This window comes from Oryzias melastigma, linkage group LG18 (assembly GCF_002922805.2).
Source record: "Oryzias melastigma strain HK-1 linkage group LG18, ASM292280v2, whole genome shotgun sequence".
NCBI lineage: Eukaryota > Metazoa > Chordata > Actinopteri > Beloniformes > Adrianichthyidae > Oryzias > Oryzias melastigma.
The window spans coordinates 20,319,372-20,339,738 of NC_050529.1; the positions used below are offsets into that span (position 1 = coordinate 20,319,372).

The 20,367-nt window shown below is 38.0% G+C and overlaps 2 protein-coding genes across 3 annotated transcripts in view; one reads left to right on the forward strand and one right to left on the reverse strand.

The window, feature by feature from the left end:
* LOC112156098 (macrophage mannose receptor 1-like) overlaps nucleotides 1–9,267 on the forward strand; it is a 22,442-nt gene extending 13,175 nt beyond the window's left edge. The window contains exons 1-4 of one of the 2 annotated variants that reach the window (XM_024288256.2): nucleotides 6,470–6,680; nucleotides 6,764–7,135; nucleotides 7,372–7,710; nucleotides 7,864–9,267. In XM_024288256.2, coding sequence (XP_024144024.2) covers nucleotides 6,602–6,680; nucleotides 6,764–7,135; nucleotides 7,372–7,710; nucleotides 7,864–8,207 — 1,134 coding nt within the window. In that variant the 5' untranslated portion in view covers nucleotides 6,470–6,601 and the 3' untranslated portion in view covers nucleotides 8,208–9,267. Of the gene's footprint in view, nucleotides 1–6,469; nucleotides 6,681–6,763; nucleotides 7,136–7,371; nucleotides 7,711–7,863 lie in introns of those variants that run through there. The other variant, XM_036216610.1, reaches the window with a different exon arrangement.
* Nucleotides 9,268–11,288: 2,021 nt separating this feature from the next.
* The window catches only part of LOC112156511 (protein mono-ADP-ribosyltransferase PARP14), a 17,999-nt gene continuing 8,920 nt past the window's right edge, over nucleotides 11,289–20,367 (reverse strand). Inside the window, exons 4-15 of the mRNA XM_024288826.2 lie at nucleotides 18,632–18,868; nucleotides 18,339–18,563; nucleotides 18,183–18,243; nucleotides 15,265–15,411; nucleotides 15,121–15,183; nucleotides 14,860–15,036; nucleotides 14,381–14,519; nucleotides 14,248–14,303; nucleotides 13,352–14,029; nucleotides 12,878–13,011; nucleotides 12,262–12,439; nucleotides 11,289–12,172 (exon numbers count right to left, since the gene is read on the reverse strand). Coding sequence (XP_024144594.1) covers nucleotides 11,892–12,172; nucleotides 12,262–12,439; nucleotides 12,878–13,011; nucleotides 13,352–14,029; nucleotides 14,248–14,303; nucleotides 14,381–14,519; nucleotides 14,860–15,036; nucleotides 15,121–15,183; nucleotides 15,265–15,411; nucleotides 18,183–18,243; nucleotides 18,339–18,563; nucleotides 18,632–18,868 — 2,376 coding nt within the window. The 3' untranslated portion in view covers nucleotides 11,289–11,891. The remainder of the gene's footprint in view (nucleotides 12,173–12,261; nucleotides 12,440–12,877; nucleotides 13,012–13,351; nucleotides 14,030–14,247; nucleotides 14,304–14,380; nucleotides 14,520–14,859; nucleotides 15,037–15,120; nucleotides 15,184–15,264; nucleotides 15,412–18,182; nucleotides 18,244–18,338; nucleotides 18,564–18,631; nucleotides 18,869–20,367) is intronic.

Here is a 20,367-nt window from a genome sequence, read left to right on the forward strand (position 1 = left end):
TATAGGTCTTCTGACACACATAATGGGTTAAACTTCATTTATATTGATTATATATATATATATATATATATATATATATATTTGTTAGACCAGACAGAAAAAAGAAGAGGAAAGAAGAGAGAGGATTATGGGGAGTTAAGGGCTCAAAAGAACAGGATTACAGATGTGTGTGTGTAGAATCATAAACTGCTATAGATGTTAGTCTAAAAGGGGCGGGGCATGTCCACACACTTAAATGTTACAAACACACTGATTCCTTTCAAAAGTCTTCACATACAAATCGTTGACATGTACACAATACAACTACAGTTCACACACACAATTATGCATGCAAACCAGCACATGTAAAGCATTTCATATGCCACACACTATTTTTGGAAAGCTGAGCTGACACTTGACATGTTTATGTTCTACTGTGATGGAAGGCAAAATAAAGAGGGATAGTGTCCGGTCATCACCACAACAAAACCCAAAAACAGCAGCAGTAAACGGGGCTCCTGACACCCGTGCGATATAGCAGATAGAGGAAATCCACCCACCAGACAATCATGTTGACCACCCAGACCAGGGCCAGTAGAACCACCACGGGGCCCCAACTGAAGAGAGCAGGGAGACACAGGAGCAGCTTTAGCCAGAGGAATCGCCCCGCGCCACGCCAGGGGGCCCAGCACAGTCTGTCATTCTATTACAACCACTCTCACCATTCAGGAGAGAGCTTGTTGGAAGATCACACCAATACCACTTAAAGACAGGATGCATGATATCTTGCAGGTGGTAAGGAGGAGGATTTTCATCAAGCTGACTCCTGATTGGCTAAAGCGGTTGCCATAGAAACATTGATTCAGTCCATTGATGTCAACACGGTGAAGTCTATATTGCAAAAATAAAAAAAAAAAAAAAAAGGTGACTGAATTCACTTTATTTTGTTGAAGCTGGATGTAAGGCCTTTTCCATGGAGGATGTCACACTAACTCAATCCAATTTTCTTATACAGTCAATGGACTTTTCTCATAATTTCCATTGTTTAGACCCATGAATATCATACTGGTTGAATCTTTTCTGAAAACTATAGCTCACAGTGTAACAACAGTCAGCCTGAGATATGGCTTTTACTGTGCAACTGGAGTAGACTTTATTGATTAAAAAAATATATATATATCTTGTGGCTGATTTCAAATAGAGCTGAATAAGCTCTGCTGGCTTTCAAGAGACAGACAGTCTCCTTCTCCAGTAACATTTGAATAACATCATCATATTGCCAGAGGCACAGCGGGTAAAAACTGTCAGCCTTCATGTACAGCTGTGTGATTAGATGGAACGTATGCAACAATCTACAGCAGGAAGAGAATGAAACCTCCCTCTAGCACGAAACAGAACAGTCACCTTCTGTAATGGTCATGCTAATGTGCTTCAGGAAAGTTTTTATTCAAATATTTACGATTTTAGGGTGATAGAATATAAAGATGCACCGATGCTACCAGCATTTCGTGTCAACACATGAGAGCAGAAGGTTGAAGATCAGACTGAGGCTGAGGAGGACAAATCCTGATGGTAAGTATCTAGAGTCTGAATATGTATCTTTTTTTTTTTATCAAAACAGCCATTAGTTCAGTCTGTTGACAAAGATTCAGATAAAACGTCAAATCAAAACGAATGATTTTGTTACTAGGAAAGATTAAAACAAAAAAAGAACATAATCGAAATGAATTTAATTGTCGTTTGTAAAAAATTCTACAGTGATCATAAATATTTAATGATAACAGTAATATAAAATTTATGTAATTATAGATGATTATTTTTCTTAGATTTCCAAGTTTATTGTTTCATGTGATTTAAACCTTCATTATTTGTGTTGTTTTAGCATTTAGAACACATCAGGTTTTTTAAACATATATTTTAATGCCCGATTATACATTTTTATTTGTTCCACTTATGCACCACTTAAGAACATGAATGTATGTATGTCTTCACATATTTTTAGATTTTACCACAGTGTAGTAAAAAACAAATTTGTGTAGTTAAGAAATATGTTATTGTATCTTTTTATGTTTGTACTAAATAAATTTGAACCTTGTGCTAGAATTGACATGATTAAAAAAAACACATTTAATCAAATACAAAAGTATTCATATTTCAATTAAGTAAAGCAGTAGTTCATTCATGTAAGATGATATTTACTTTTTATCATTTTACATAAATAAGCTCTTAATACTTTTAATAATACATTACTTTGACATTTTATCTGGGAATTCCATTGAAAAAGGTTAAAGTATTTAAGGAACGCTCCATTCGTGCATCAATAAATATTTAATTTTTTAATCTTTAGAGTAAAATAGGGTATATTTGCTTCAGTTAAAAACATGCAGGGTCTGGAAGGGAGAGGTCAATAACGAGCACAGACGATTCAGGGATCAGACTTCAGATTTCGTAGTTCATACGTGGATCGGGACAGGTGGCAGACAAACAGAGTCAGAGCAGAAATGGGGTCGGGTCAAGATATTAACGCTTGGTAATGTAGGCAAGATGGCACGAACAATACTGCGCACTGAGCGAAGCTTGGTGGGCTGTTTTAAACTCAGGTGAGCGGCATCAGGACTACACACTGAGGCAGCTGGGAAATGTAGTGAGTCAATAGTCCAGGGACTATGGGTTCATATCACATGAACCCATTGATACAGAGGGATGAATAGTATCTATAATCTACAAGATTGTTTGTATAGCAAAATAATAATTAAAAAAAAACTTCATCAAATTGGAAAAACAAGAAAAATATGGGATTTACTGGCAGGCGAGTTCCCACCATCAGCCCTACTTTGTAGGTTTCGGCGGGTCCTGGCTGCTACTACTGCCTCGGTGGGAGTCTTGGTCGGAAATTCTCCCTATTTTCACATTCCATCATCCACATCAGCAAAATATAAACATTCAAATGAGCACAGGTGTCAGGTTATCTTTTCACAAATAGTTTGCTTGACAGAATGAAATGCTTTACATGTGCTGGTTTGCATGCATAAGTGTGCGTGTGAACTGTAGTTGTATTGTGTACATGTTGACAAGTACATATGTGAAGACTTTTGGAACCAACAGGTACGTCTGTAGCATCTGAGTGTGTGTGTGGACAGGCCATGCCCCTTTTAGACTTAACATTCACACTCGACAGTATTGATTACAAACTTCCAGCATTTTGTTACTAGTTGTATATGATTCTAACCCCCCCGCATTCTGTAATCCTCCTCAAAATTCCTTCTTACCCCCTTTCTTTTGTGTCCTTAGCGCCCTTCTCTAGCATCCCTCTTTTTTCTTCTTTTTCTGCCCAGTTCAACAAAAAAAGGAATACATATATAATCAATATAAATAAAGTTTAGCCTATATTACGGAATACCTATTATATAAATATACACCTCTTAACAGTAAAATATGTCCAACACAAGAGGCTTTTAGCTCTTTTCTGTTTGCTCAGCTGAAATAAACATTCAAGATGGCCGCTCAATGTGAGGATTTTTGTCATGAACTTCCATCCATTTTCTAAACCAGCAGGGGCGGCTAGGTTCCCGGAAACTGTCCTAGCTTCCGTGGGGCAAAGGCGGGATGAAAACTGGATAGATTGTCAGCCCGTCACAAACCTCAGTGAGCTGTAATAATGGTTACATTTGCTAGCCGCCATGTAGGTAGCTTAGCTAGCTAATGAGCTTCGCTCCCCAGGCTCCAGCAGAGCTAATAGCTGTCACAGGGCTCAGGTTCCGGCAGAGATGATAGTGATCACTGTTGCCCAGGTGCCAGGCAGATCTACTGCCCAGACTACGGGTCTCTGGGCAGTAGACCTCGCTAGATGCCGCTGAGGGTTAGCTGCCCAGCTACCTGTGAGTGATTTGTAGCTTGTGGGACTGCTCTAGTTTTATTGGCTTATGATGTTTTTCTTATTTTCATCAGCTACTCGCTCAACATCATCCAAGATGTGGCAACGAATGAATTCCAGAACAACTTTGACGGTTGCTTTGTAGCAGGTGCTTTAAGGCATTGAGCAGTAAATTTGACAGGCGTCAAAAAGAGGTGGCAGAATCAAATTTGACACACCTGCCGCGTTCAGTGTGAACGCACCATAAATCCTGACAGTTATCAGGACAAAATGTATGTGGAAGTACTTCCTCAACAACACATTTTAATATTCAGAAGCAAATGTCAACCAACTAAGATGGAAAAAACTAACAGTTGATGAATTATATAACTGAGTAAAAGACAATATGGTTTGAATACAAAAATAAAAATAATTTCAAAATAAAATATATTTAAAATTATCTCCTTTATTTTTCTGCAGTTTAAAATGAATTTTTGTGGCAAAATAAAGTCGACTTTGTTTCTCTTTCTTCTTGTTATTAAGTGGTTTTTAAGATTTAAAAACTAGGGCATTGTAGTGATTTAGATTATTTAGACACCATAATTCACACTTTACATACATAAGCACACATAAAGTCTTGTTTTTATAGGTGCAGAGGTAGAGTGGTCGACCTCTGATTGGAAGTTTGGAGGTTTGGTTCCAGAAGACCCGCCCATGTGTTTAAGAGTCAAGAAGGCGCTAAATCCCCCATTGCCCCATGTGGTTATAGGTTGCCACCAGTTTTAAGAAGTTGGGAGTAGTATGCGTGTGTGAGGGTGAAAGAGCTTTGGGCCTTAATTTCAGGGGTCAAAATAGTGACTATAAAAACTTTTTTTTTCATTTAGAAGGCCAAAAAAATGTTCTAGGATGAACTGTTGTCTGTTGCTAATACTTCTGGTAATTGTATGTGCATTCAGCACATTGGTAGAAATACATCCAGCATTTGCAGAACTCACATAAGGTTTTGAAATCAGCAATATTTCCATGTTTTGGGTTTCGTAAATACTCAGCTGTATTGTTATGAGAACAAGTCTTGATTTTTTTTGCATAGTTTGGCCAGAGGTGCAACTTACACTGAGAAGCGACTTTCATTTGATTAAAAAAAAATGGCTCATATATTTATGAGTGCATGCTGTCTCAATCCTTGTGAAGAAGCCAAGGGGTAGAGCACAACTGGTGTGTTGGAAAATGTCTCTTTGAACAAACGGTTGGTGAATGGATCCAGCAGCACTTTGCTATTACATTATCCTCTGGTCAACTGTGATAACAGTCATCTGCATGGCTGTAGTTCTCTGGTTCGTGACTATCACCAGCAGGGTACACCAACCCCAGCTGGCCCAGGTAAACAGCAGCAAGCAGTGCAAGGAGAGCTGGAAAAGATTATTCTTTCTCTTGTTGCCCTGCCCTAGTGATTCCTGATAAATGACCAAAGAGATCTTAAGTCAAATGATTTTGTTTAAAAGCTTTGGTTCAAAACAGAAATGTCTGGTTGACGGCAGTTGAAATACAGACAAAATTCAAGGTTGAGGACTCAATCTGGACCTAATTAAGCAGACTTGGTCTGACGTTTCCAGTCTGATGACACCCTAAAAGTGCCTTATAAGTTGGTGTGCCTTTTATATGATGTCAATTCAAAAAAAGATGTCCAGTGCAGAAATATGTTCAATGTAACAACACTGCTTTTCTACCTAACCACAAAGTGAAATGTAGCTGAATTCCTCTCAAAGGTTCAGTGGCTCATGGGGGACAACTTCATCAGAGAAAAGTGAGGAGTAAAGTTCTAACCACTTGGAGGATAACCATTTTTTGGATGAAATGATGGACTTATGGTCAGTTAGAGCCCTGCAGTGTTTGATGCTAGAAATCTTTGGGGTGGTTGACCTAAATTGACCATCAGACCTACAAATGAGGGCCAAGTTGGTTAACAATTTCTTTTTATCATCACAGATGATAATCTAGAGCCAATAAAGATCTTATTGTAAAGTTTGTATTCACCATCAGAAGCAAGATTTTTTTCCTAGTTTACAAAAGACTATTACAACACCAAAAACTCAGAAAACAAATGATTTAATCAAAGTGTTTCAACTCTTCAATATTGTTGCGTGACTGTCATCATATTGCTTACATTTTGCTTTCTCATTGTGCAGCAGTTAGTGCCTTTTGTTTCAAACCATAACATATTCTTATTAATAAACATCCATCCATCCATTTTCCTGACCGCTTCGTCACCCGGTGGTCCTGGTAGCAACGCAAATGCAAGTTTCAATTCTGCATACACATTAAAAATATCCAAAATATTAATTGCTATGTGCTTATTTATAGAAACTGAGAAAACTGTTCTAATTAATCAATCTTATTTTTATTTTAAATCTGCGTTGTTCATGGTGGTTTGTAATGAGGTGATCGAGTGATTCAAGAATGTTGGTACTTGGGAGTCTAAACTTTTTATTCTAGTCACTGTAGAAACTATATGAAGCTCCATGTGATATATCTGTCATTTTTTCTAGTATATTTATCTGTTCATTACCAACATCATTTGAAGGATCTTTTTGTCCATCAGAGTTCTCTGCTTGCCATGAAACTTTTGTTCTGCTAAATCTGAATGAATTGAATCAAATTTGACCTTAAAGCTTAAAAAAAGATGTAATTTCACTTTTTTTTCTTACGGAAGTAGAACTGTAGCAGCTGCAGCTCCTGTTGGGTTCTGTCTGCGACCTTTAACTCTACTGGATGAGTAACAAAGCTAGAACTGGTCAACAGTCTGACTTGGCAATCATGCAGTGGAGTCTGATTCTTCTCATTCTGATGGGTACGGATGTTTTTGATCTAAACCAGTTTTATGTTAATGAGGTTAAACATTTGTGCTCTGAATCATTTCATTGTTGTTTTCAGGTCAGTCTTGGTCCATCACAAGTCAGCTCTATGAGTATAAATACGTGACTACACAAATGAGTTGGGAGGAAGCTCGGCTGCACTGCATCCAACATCACACTGACCTGGCCACAGTGACTAACATGACTGACATGATGAGGCTCAGGAAGGCAGCAAACAACGTTCCACAAACGGGAGCGTGGATCGGCCTGCAGCGACCTGAAAAATCAACCAGGAAGTGGCACTGGTCTCTGCCTGGACTGGAGTTCAATGAAACTAACTGGGGTTCTGGTGAATCTAGCAATGACAATGAGTACTGTGGGGCCATAAAGGACAACCTCGAATGGGTGGATCATGGTTGTGGCACACCCAAACCTTTCATCTGTTATAACGGTAAGAACATAAAAAAAAAAAAAAAACGACTTTATGAATATCACCCATATTGAAAGGAATCTAAACAAAAACATGTTTCTCCCTTTGCTTATTTGTTTGGTCAAAAAAGTAAGAGACTTGGAAAAATGATGGAGCTGAAACTTTTTCAGATAAAGAATGAAACTGTTGAAGCTACATAATTTATGTTCTACTCAGAAAATAAGTTTTTGATTTAAGTTTCTTTGTTTGTTTAACAGAAAGTGACAAACCTGAGAGATTTTACTTCATTAAAGAACAAAGGAAGTGGTTTGAAGCTCAAAGGTTCTGCAGGACCAATCACACTGACCTCGTCAGTGGACTGCAGCAGCTCCGAGATGAAAAACTGAGAGGAATCATCGATTCTAATAGCATCAATACTCATCATTATGTTTTCATCGGTTTGTTCAGAGATGCCTGGGAGTGGTCCGATGGCAGCAGTTTCTCTTTCAGACACTGGGACGTAAACTATAGTGATAATGCTAAATATGCCATGTTAACTCAGACAGGAAATTTAAGTACCAGCTCTTCTGAAAGCAAACCCTTCCTCTGTTATGAAGGTGAGACATTGTCAGACTGTCACAATAAGCTTTGTGGTTCAGATATTCATCCTGAGAAAAATAAATGCTTCAAAGATCAGCAACAATACATAAATGAACATTTTAAAAATCTGAATCTCTTCAATGCAGTTTTATTTTTTTTTTCTCAATCAGATCATGTGATCCTGATCAATGAGAGCAGGACCTGGGAGGAGGCCTTATACTACTGCAGACATCACCACCATGACCTGGTCACCATCACTAACCTGGATGATCAGAGATGGGTTCAGGAGAAAACCAAGAATGCTACAACTCCTTATGTGTGGACGGGACTGCGCTACACCTGCACTCTGGGGTTCTGGTTCTGGGTCAGTGACGAGGTGGTCCGCTACAAGAACTGGGCCTCACCTGAACAGGTGAATGAGTGTGACATGTCAGGAGCCATGGAGACAGGAGGAGAACACAAGTGGGTCAAGATAAATGATGAGGAGAAGTTCAACTTTTTCTGTTCAAAGTGAAAATATGATCACTGATTACATCATTTCTATATTATCTATTTATATTTTTCTTAAATGAAGATGATATATATCAACAATTATAACCTTATTCTTTTACCTGTTGGTGGTTGTTTTCATCCTAACCTTTCCTTTTCATTCAATTTTTTTTGAATTATTAATTCATGTTTGGATTTAATTGGGTTGTGCGTCATTTTGGTGAACTTTTTCTTTTTATTTACTTAATAAAAGGTACAATTAAGCAGTTAATGGCATATACTCATACAGCAGTTTACTATTTTCTAAGAAGGCTTTACTGTCACAGTCTGGTTCACGCCTCCACACATACATACACAAACACCCACACACATACTGATGACGTTGCCTAACACTGACGTCAAAGTAAAACCACCAGGACCAATATTGGGTTGAGTGTCTCACCCAGGATTGCTTCAACTCATCGGCGGGCAGAGCAAGAACCAAACGTGATCTTCCAATCGGTCAACCACTTCTCTGTAACACCGGTCATTCCCTATGTATGGCATTTTTATTCTAGATAGATTTTTTTCACAAGAACAGTTCATTATCATTAGCAGTGTTTTTTCTGTCTGTCTGAAATGGTTCCACATTTGACCCAAACAGAAGTGTCTTTGTTTTTCTACTGCTATCTTTAGAAGTGGTAACAGCGAATCATTCTCCTCCATCTGTACCATCTGTACATGTGATTTGCATGATTATTTTTGGCTTTAGTTTTATGTTGTTTTTCTCCTCTGACACAGCTTTGCATAAACCCAGATCGTAGAACTGACACCAGAAAACATTGGATTGTAATTGCTGTCCTAACAGAAATGTCATTTTGTTAAAGAAAAGCACATGTAGTTATGTGCATTTAGAAATTTACAGATTCTTTACTGGTTTTCTATTGTTTTTAATTAACACTATTTAAATTCCCCTTCCAAAGAAAAACATGTTTTTTTGAGTTTTTAACATGTATGTGGCATTTTTCTTATGAACAAGAAAAAATGTAATAAGAAATTATTTCACTTTTGCATTTTTCCTTTTAAATTTGTCAATAAAACTGTGGCAGAACATCTCTGTTTGAATTAATGAGCAGTTAATATGTCAAAATTACTCTGCTGCACATGCACTAAACCCTCATCTGTTCCTAGTGTCTAGTTCAGGTTCTGGAGAAGAGAAGATGGTATCTTTACATTGACTGCAGTCAAATTAGCCGCCGTTCACATTTCCGTGGTCAAATCAGCATCACTGGATTTTTTTTGTGAGAGTTTCATATATACTTTAGCAGGACGGAGAATGCTGGAACATTTTTCACCAGACTCCACAGAGCTTCTTGATATGACCACGGAAATGCAAACGGGGGCTCATTTGATCGGTGAAAGTTCGGTCCGCGGCGCTCTCAAATTCACTGATGACTTACACTAGCGAGACACTGAGCCGCCATAATCAGACAGAGGGAGTCCGGGACAGATCAGCGCCGCTCAGCTCCAAAAGCCCCCCCCCGAGAATATTTTTCAGACGGAAGCTTCAGATCAACATGAAAAATGGCTTTTTAAGACATTTAGGTTGTGGGTTTTTGGTTAAAAACTTCATAATCATGAATAAAACACTACTGGGAACATTGTTTTAAGATGAAAAAATTGGGGGACTTTAACAATTTTAAATCCTACTGTGTGAACCAAATAACCTGAAGGTACGTTCTAAAGTGTGGAAAGATTGGACATTCTAAACGTCAGACATGCATGAAAAACATCATCTTTTTATCCTTTTTTTTCTTTTATATTCAAATGTCAACAGTGAGGCGGCTTGAATACATCTGTTTATTAAAAAAATAATAAGTATAGATCAGTCTTCAACTGATGACCAATGATAGAATTACAACAGGAACTAAAGGAATTTTGCAGGATCAACGCTTCATTTTTGTTTTGTTTATACAGGTTTATAAAAAAAAAAAATATTGTTAACAAAACTCGTGTGGTTAATGAAACATGCTTCAACATGTAAATAACATGGATTTTTTTTTTATCTACTTGTTTCCAAGCTGCAGAAATATTATCAAAACAAAACCTGTTTCAGATATTCTTAGTAATTACACACAAAAAAACTAAATTTGTATAAAGCATTGAACACATTTTAAAAGTGTGAACTTAGTTGGTTTCTGTTGTGTCTATCAAAGTGGGAATTTTGGAGTTTGTCTTTTGTCGAGGTGTAAAGAAAACACATGCCTCAGAGGTCAACTCCTCATGTGGTCATCGGTAGGTGGATCAGGCCACATTACACATTCATGTCTATGAATGGAAATTTCCCTGATTAGATTTTATTCTTTGTTCATGTCAGCTTGTTGGACATGAATACTGTAAGGATGAAATGAGTCTGACTGAACTTCAGAAGTTCTGCAGGCCGAATTACACCGACCACAGTGACAAACAAGACTTATGCAGAGACTTAAAATAAGACTCCTCTATGAAAATCCTGTTTTTATCATGTTTTTGTAACATTTTTCTGATGATGGAGGACATGTATAAAGTAAATGAAGATTAAAATAGCACATCTGAGTATGTCTTTATTTAAATCCTTGTGAATCAAGAAAAAAAAAAAAAAGTTTGATAAAGCTTGTCTGTACATATAAACTATACTAGGCGGGCCACAAGCTCCTGCATCCACTTTCAGACAAGTAGATCCACGTGCGTCTTTGTTTTCCTCTTCTGAGCCAGTATCTCATTTAAAACTGTACACGTGGATACCTCCTTACCTCAGATGCTCATCATTTTTGTCGTACCGGTAATTTTAGGTAAGGGCTGTGAGAGGTTGTAAGTTAGCAGAAGATAGTGTAAACAAAGGGATAATGGGAAATGAGTACAGGCTTACTCTGTGCCATCTGTCCCATCCATAAATCAGAGTAAAATTTCTAATGAACTACTGTCGCTTTGCAAAAACCATGTTCTAGAAAACTACTTTTAAATGTATTTTATGTCGGCAAAAACCAGCCTAAATATTATTAAAAGACCACAGGGAACACATTAACAAAAAGAGGATCAGAGACAAAATTTTATGGGTATAAAACGAAAAATCAAGGAATAGCCTTCAGAAGGTTCTGGTAAACTTTATTTTCTTTTCTGATAAATTCAGCAACTTTATATAGTATCCTTTAAAACTATTATCACCCAAATTAAAATGAGAATAAAAAGAAATAAAATTGTAATGGCAGAATAGGAAAAAATATATATGAAATAAAAGCAGATTTCTAGATAAAAATATAAGAAGGCATGCATTTTATTTTATTTGACCTTTTAAGAATGCAGCAATCTAAGTTTGCTCAAACTACATGACCCACAAACAAAGTAAGACCTATCCAAGACACATCCCGCTGCTTCCAAACTGGGTCTCCCTGTGCCTTGAAGGTACAGGGTTGTGTCAGGAAGGGCACCCGGCGTAAACTCTGCCAAACCACTTTAACGTCCCTTAACGGGACAACCCGAAAGGTGAGCTACAAAATATATTTCAGAATGCAAATGTAAGAAGTATTTTGTGCTTTTGTTTGGCTCTTTGTTGAACAGCAGCATGACATACTGACTCCGGGAAAAATAATGTCTGTTTTAAATAGATACAATGCCATGTTAAATTTGATGGTTCAACATTTGTTTTCAGTAAAACCATTGGTTCAAATGTCATCAAACAGAATCTAAGTTCTTATTTGAAGGTGATAAGGTATTCGGGGTAAGCCTGGTCATCGTGGAAGATCACAAACTTGGTGGGGGACTGCAGGTTGTCCACAACGCTGTCGAAGCGGTCTGTGGGGTCGGAGCCTCGAGGAGGTGGGGATACGTACGAGGATTTACCAAGTGCATAACGGCCGGTCAGGACACGAGCGACATAGAGCCGCTTGAGGCCGGAGGGGTCTGCCGGAGAAAACTCTTTAGCTGAATAATCTGCATTGAGTGCAAAGTAAACCCCTCTGCCATAAGCTGCAGCTGTAAAACAATGAAAACACAAAATATAAATCTATTAGTTTTTTCTACAAGGATTAACTCTTACTTTCATGTACAGATCAGGTTCTTACCATGTTTTCCAGCGTAACCCCGGTCAAACTTGTCTCTTTCGATGCACCGACAGGACTCTGCTGATGTACCATGGTAGAGAAACTTCTCACCAACTTCATCTTTGCCATTCTTTGCAATTAAACGGTCCCTCGAAACCTCGAAGGCTTGCCACAGGTGGCTGTTCTGCACTCGCTCTATCTAAGATACCAAATATTCAAACATTTAAGACATGGTGCTTTTGGGTGAGGACTAAGGCCCAATCTGAATTCTTCCCTTCTCCCTTCCCCCCCATTTGAAGGTAAGTTTAAGTGTTAGTGTGTCCAGTATTTTTTAAATCCTCTCATGGGTGCGCTTTGAACACAGATGTTTACATTTAAATGTAAGTAATTACTTTTTATTGTAGCGTGACCTTTTTAAAGATATAAAACCGCTGTTGTTATGTATATTCAAGCACTGGAAGATCTGCGCTAACGCTAGCGGACCGATGATTATCAACTAAAGTAACGTTCAATATATGAGACACAATTTTTTCATAACTCTCTATTTGAAGGGCTAAGAGAAGGGGAAGGGAGAAGGAAGAATTTGGACTGGGCCCAAAAGCCAGAAAAAGACAGCTTTTCACATAGGCATGTCTACCTTTTGAATGGTGAATTTAGCTGTGTCTCGGAAACCCTTGGCTACTTTAATATACTCTGTGGAGTTTGGATTCAACTCCACCTTCTTGAAGACTTCTCCATCCATAGGGTCCCAATGTTCAGGCAACTCCAGGGCTGAAAAATAAAATGCAGTTATAGCTGTTAGTAAATATAAGTGTGCTTTTGCTATAATGACCAAATACAAAATACAATCAGAAAATATGAAAACTTTTCTGTTGTTAAATCTTTATTTATTGAAAAGCACTCATTAGACTTGTGCAATTTGAAGCACTCTATTTGAAAACAGAAAAAAAAAATTCAATCTATCAATGAATAGTTGATTGGATTGTTTAAAATAAACCAATATTGGTTATGAATCGTATCAGAAACCACAAATGATGATGATATAAATTGAAAGATTGTTTAAAATAATCACTACACCCCTAATGTGAATGGAAAAAAAACATCCCCCCACCTGAGGTTGGCTCAACTCGTTTTAATTCAAATGTGATTCCAGTTTTCCAGTCTGTGGCCTCCTGTTTTGTCATGTTGACCTTCAGCTCCCTATCAAGAGCTGAGATCTCCACAGAGACTTCTCCACTCTGGTGAGCCTTCTCCAGTTTGTAGTTGTTTGACTGACTCAACTCTTCCCAGACATCTTCCAAATTCTTGATTGACCACTGGACAATCAGGAAAACCTCATATTCCTCTGTCTCCTGGAGTTCCTGATGGAGAGCTTGTTGGACTGCTTTATTAATCAGGTCAGTGACACACAGAACATCTTCTTTGAGGCCTTTCAGCACATAGACCTGCTCATCTGACTTCTGAGATCTGTCTCCAGTCGTCTCTAATCTTTGATTTTTTTGCAGCTCAACACTAATTCCATATATGGCCATTTTTGCTCTCACTGCATCCAGCTCCATGTCTCCAAGCCAGGAGAAATTCTGCACAACCACTTTGCTATCAAACAGATTCTTCTGTAAGGTCGACTCCAAGTCGGTCTTGATGTTCTTGACGACATCTGATCCCGGGCTGATCACGGTGAACACCACAGGGTGAAGCTCCGGGAACATAAGGAACTTTGGTTCTGAAGCGCTTAAGGACTTTGAGTGTTTCATATGTAATCTTTTCTTCACCTTATGCACGGCTCTTTCTGAAGTTATTGACAAATAAAGATTACAACATTTAGATTATTATATTTTGATTAGATAAAGAACATTTGTTCAGAAGAGTTGTAAATATCTTCACATGGTTGAGTCTGAAAAAGATCTTAGAAAAATTAGGTTAAGCTGCTTAAAACTTAACAGTCATTCAAAATACAGGTTTCTAGTGGTAAGGAGTTAATGTGAATACTGAAAACTGAAAACCAACCTTTGACGTTGCGGTGAGGCTTAAAGTTTTGACCAAAGCGTTTCTGTAGCTCTGACCTTCAAACCAGAAAAGGTTGTGATCAGAAACAGTCTAAGCAGCTCAGCGAATTAATGTGACTTTTTCAGTGGCTGACCTGAAAACCTCAAAGATCTCTTTCTGTATGATGACGATACAAACCAACACAAGTGAGTTGGGTTTCTGGTGCTGGAGAGCTGCAGCTATACCATCCAGCATAGCCCTGCAAGCTTTAGCAGGATCCATGCCGGCCACTCCTGATCAGGGGGACACGGGTGATGAGAGCAGATAGAAATATGCATGCAAACGCAATAAAACCTCCTCATGCATGATCCTTTTGGTAACATTTCTGCTTTCACAGATGGCTATCCTGACAGTAAATGCATCACTATAGAAATAATGAACTCAACTAATGACTACTACAGTTATATGACAACTAAAAGTCTTTATAACTTTAATTATATACATATTTTTTAAATTTGCTGTTGGATTTTCAATAAAAAAAAAAGATTAAACTATTAGTTTCATGGAAATGGATACTGTACATAATAGCCTCATGAGTTCCTAGAGGACTGAAGTAAAGACGGAAAGACAAACCTGTGTTAACAGCTGGGAAGGCCACTGAGGTATAGCCTTTTGTGTCACAATCCTGCAGGATTTTCTGGCATTTCTTTCGAATCAGCTCAGTATCATTTTTAAAACTAGCATGGATAATTTCTTTACATCCAAGCAAGCCGGGTCCTGTGGAGCACATGAGGTCTGTAGGCATCCCAGCTGAAACAAAGCAGTGAGCATATGATTAAAATATTGAGTTTATTATTATTATATATTTTTTTTAGTAAGAGTGCAGTTTCTGACCTTGAGCTAACGCCTTCTGGACGTCTGGTCCTGCTGCAGACAGAATGGCTTTGGAGACGCCGCCTGTTTGAGAAATAGAACAGTCTCGTTCAAACCAAAACTTTTAGAGAAAGACACACATGTAATTTTTCAAAGTGATCCTACCAGATTTGTGCTTTGGGAAGTCTGTTGTGTTGACAATGACATCAGCCATTGTTTGTAAAAGGTTGCCGCAAATAATCTGAATCTCAACTCCCCCCACCATGGCCATGACCTTTTCATCGGTTGATGAGATAGGCTGATAAAAAAAATCTGAAGAAAAATTATTAAAATAAATATTCAAAAACTGATTATTTTCTAAAATGAAATCCAGTTTGATTAAAAGTTCATTTCACAAAACACAAATTAGCAAACCTCAAATTACATGCAACTCTACAGAGTATTCCTCATCATAGTTAAACTTTCAAACTCTATCAAAAAGCAACAACTTTTTCTACAGTTTTTGGTCTGTAGAGTTCATTTAATAAGCCTGCAGGTACCTCAAAGGAAAAGCCAGGTTTCTCATATGCAATGTTAGTTCTGTAGAACTTTTGTTATGTTAGTTACCTCTTCATTTGACAAGGAAGGATCTCCTGATCCGATCACGTGATCGAAATTTGGGCCAATCAATTCTGAATTGCACAGAGAACCGAAGCAACGGTTTTAACCCTTGTGCTCTCTTATGGGGTCCAGATAACCTCACCTTTATACTGATGTGTGATCCCTCTCATGATAAAGGTAGACAAAGATGGACAGGATTTTATGACTACCATGGACACCAGTGAAGATAGAAAATCCTTGAAAATAAAGTTCAGCCCGCTGTCTTCTGGGATCCAGATGACCCTAGGCATGTTTTAATGTAAACATGCCTACGGTGGCACAAGGGTTAAAATTGGTGAAATGTGTTCAGCCTCCATCCCTTCTGATCACATTCCCAGGTGGCACCATGTATATATTACATTAAAAAGTAGTGGGCCTAAAATTGAACCTTGGACGACCCCACAATTGATTTCAAAAATTTTGGAGGAGCATGTATCTATACTTTTATAGAATCTATGAACTGTGAGGTAGGAATAAAACCGCTTCAGAACAATACCAGAGATTTCCAAAACTTCGCCTGTTAGGTAAAATATTGTGACCTACTGTATCAAATGCCACGGTCAGAACCAGTAGTACAGGACTAAGATTTTCCGACACCCAAAGTTAATTCTAAAATCGTTTACTATTTTAACCAGGGCTTTCTCTGTGCTGTTTGTCCTAAAACTAGATTGATACTTTTCAAACATCTATCTATTTGAAAACTAATTAAATTGGATTAGAAATGTTTTTCAACAATTTTACTAAAAAATGGTAAGTTGGATACTGGTCAATAATTAATAAAATTGTTGGGATTTCAATTACTCTTCTTCAGAAGAATCCTCACCACTGCAGTTTTAACCCTTCCGCTCTCTTCGGGGTCCAGTTGACTCCAACCACATATTGATATGTGATTTCTTCCATGACAAAGGTGGACAGGATTTTATGTCTGTCATGGACATTAGTGAAACTTAAAAATCAAAGATAAAAAAAAGTTCAGCGCACTGTCTTGGGGGGTCCAGATGACCCCACTTTTAATGTAAACAAACTAAGGAGAGTGGAAGGGTTACAGGCACCCATCTGAAGAGAATAATTACTATGTTTAAAAGCTCAAGCTCAAAGAAATCATAAAAAGTTTTAAACAGTGACGTCAGGATTGGGTCTGAAAGGCAGGTGGTTGGCTTTAACTGGATAAAACTTGATCAAGTGCCACAGTATCAGGCAGGACAAAACTTTCCAGTGTTTCCACTGATAAATACAATGCTATTGATTCATTAAATATATATAAATATATATATATATATATATATATATATATATATATATGAGTAAAAAGACCAAATCTTATAGCATTGATTTTACTCCTGAAGTAGTCTGCGAAACTCTTACACGCAACATCTGATGCTGCCATGGAGGACCTCTGAAAATCTCTTCTATAGTATCTATTGTTTTAAAGAGAAATTAAGGGTCATTTTTGTTTTGTATAATTAAGTCTGTTAAGTGGAAGATTCTAGCTTTTTGTGTTACATGACTGCACATCATTTGTTCTTTAAAAATGTCTTGATATACAGTTAATTTTGTTTTCCTCCACTTTCTCTCTGCTCTCCTGCATTCATGTTTCATGCCTCTGATTCCCTCATTTATCCAGGGTGCTGTTGCTTTAGTTTTCACCATTACAGCATCAATGGCTGACAGTGTTTTGTTGTTAAAATATTCAACCATGAAATTACATGATGCAGGTAAAGTTTGAGCAGGAGTTTGATGTAAAACATTGATAAAATTCGCAGCTACATGAGAAGTTATGCACTGTTTCCTTACAGTTCTCACTGGAGCTTCCTGTTGAGCAAAACTGGTGTTATTGAAAAATACATAATAATGATCTGACACAAACATGTGAACGACAGAGGACATACTACAGGACAGACCCTAGGTTATAACCAAGTCCAGAGTGTGCCCACTGTTGTGAGTAACCCGTGTGACCTGCTTTTAAAATCTATAAAGTGCAAAAGGAAACTCATTTGAATCAGCATCACTGTCTTTGTCAATGTGTATATTAAAATCACCACTAATTAAAACCCTACTATATTTAAAGTGAATAGATGATAAAAATTCCGAAAAATCTTAAAGAAAACAGGGCTTTTGTGGTCTGTAGACTTATGTAGGTTAAGATGAAACTTTTTTTAAGTATACGTCAAGTTCAGTTTACATATGTCAAGCTAAATACTGTTCAAGATCTTGGCTTATACAGCAACTTAGTGTCAGAATCTTTTCTTGGCTTTTTTCTTTCTCTCATTTCAATTTGCTTTTTTTTAACTTATCGAATGTTTGAAGTTACAGTCATCAGGCTGTTTGCTGCTTGAGAATCATTTTCCTGACAGAGAACATAAGCATGTTTTTCTGCCGTGCCTTTCTGTTTTCGAAAACTAAGCAGCTTAGGATGGAAAGAAAAAGAGCTGAAAAAAACTGACCTTGAGCTGCATCCTCATAAAATCCTTTGAATTGAAAGGAGTCTTGGTGAGACTGAAAGGCCTGCAGAGGGTAGTAGATTTAGGTCAAAAGTGAAGACATGGAGCAGAGACATTAATTTTTTAGCTAAAACTTGTAATGGTAAATATTATGTAGACCTTTTTTGATTCATTATCAATGGGATAAATCACAATCTTCACTGAGAAGGACGATGTGCTTTGTCTGGTTTGTTCAAAAGCACTGATCTCCTCTAGCAGAACCAAGGATGCAACGCTGTGAGGGAAACCCAGGGCAATTCCAGTGCCGAGAACAGGCAGAGCCACAGAGTTATACCCTCTGGAGTCACAGGAGGACAGGATTTGTCTGATGCCATGCCTCAAAACCTGAGAAGCACAAGAGCCCATTTCAAAAATCCTCTTTGAATCAAAATTCATTACAGCATTGTGCTTACCTGGACTGCATTTCCTTTTTTGTTTTTATCCCAGCGGATTTGATTGAGAAAAAAAACTGCTTTGCATTTGAGAGCAGGCAGGTTTTCAAGCAGGACTGTTTCCCCAGGTTGTGTTGTTCGTTTAGCTGTCTGCTTAAATTTTGTGGTCATTTCAAGTCCTGTAAGTCCTGACAAAATCTTTCCAATGCCGGTGGAGCGTGGATCGTGGCCAAGCATTGGAGACACAAGGGCGTCCACCTAAAAAGGAATAAAGTTCAGTTTAACTGCTGAATTTTGCCTTGAGTTGCAGAAAAGGGCTGATGCATGTTAGCACTTGTAAAACAGAAAACTCTTTTAAACACATTTTGCTTTAGGGAAGTGTTTCTGAAATGGTGGGGCAAGCCACAGCAGGGGGGGCGCGGGACAGCCTGAGGATTATGCAATTTATCTTAGTTACTAAACAGTTCATTAGAGGACTGTCAGTGATTGCAACACAGAGGGAGGGGAGTTTTAGTTGAACCTCAAGAAAATGTAAAAAACATTAGATCATTAGTAAAGAAGAAAACCTGGAACCTTTTGACTTTTATTGATAGTATGAAGGAAGAGAATCTGCAGAAAATCATTCTATAGAACTCAATAACCAGCCTGTGCAGAATCTTCTCTAAAACAGAACAGATCATTAAGAAACCAAATTTCATCCTCAAAGCTGAGACTCTTTTGTCTTTCTTAACGTTATTGTGAATAAAAGTCTTTGTTGGTTTTGGACAAGTTTGTATTTGGATTGTATAAATCAGAAAAACTGATTTAGGGTGTATTCAGAGTGGGCACAATTGATTTTCTTAAATCGAACCCCAATCTGTTTCCCCCCGATAATCCAGAAATTTTCTCTGAAAGCACCTAGGCAGACCCAGGTCTGGGACCAAGAACTGCTCTCGGGATGGTTTATTTCCAATTGGACTGACAACTGGACCAAAATACCCACCATAGCTGGGAATTATGAAAAATCAACAGAGTAATGGAGCAACAATGAAACAGCATTTCATTGAAATATGGTTGAATGAATGCAGGCTCATCAAAGCAACTTTTAACGCTATACACATTGATTCTCTCATGTTTTTTTCCTGATAATCTTTATGTCATAAACACTTACCAGCATACCTTCTTAGGCATTTCCTTAGTAACTGTCTTAGAGCATGCCTCTGACATACCAAAGTAACAGTGAAAGTGTTGTGCTTGATGTTGATACATATGTACAAAATTAGTCAGTGAAATATAAAGATAGAATAAATAAACTATCCCGACAAGGATAGCAAAACGTACTACTTCCATTCTGTCTCGTTGATATGCTCTCCCCTCATAACTCCTGGCCAATGACTGAAGAGCTCTTCAGTCATGTGGTTTTGTTTATACACCAAATTATGTGGACTTGGTCCGCACTAATAGAGTTTTCCAGTCTGAATACACTTCTAGTTGACACATGTTGAGCAGCAATTACTAACCAAACCACAATATTGCACCTTCATTCAACTTTTCCGGTGAGTTTCTCACCTGTTGGGTCTCGATGTTTCCCTGAACGATCTCAACATGGACAGCAGATTCGACATCTCCTCCTGCAGCACCCAGTCCAGTTTCTCTACTTTCTCCAGCTCCTCTGAGGAGCCTGTCACATGCCGACTGCATGGCCTTCACCACGTCCCCTTTGACATCTATCAGAATGATCTTTCTCAGACTCCGTCCATCCTGACTTCCGAACTCCC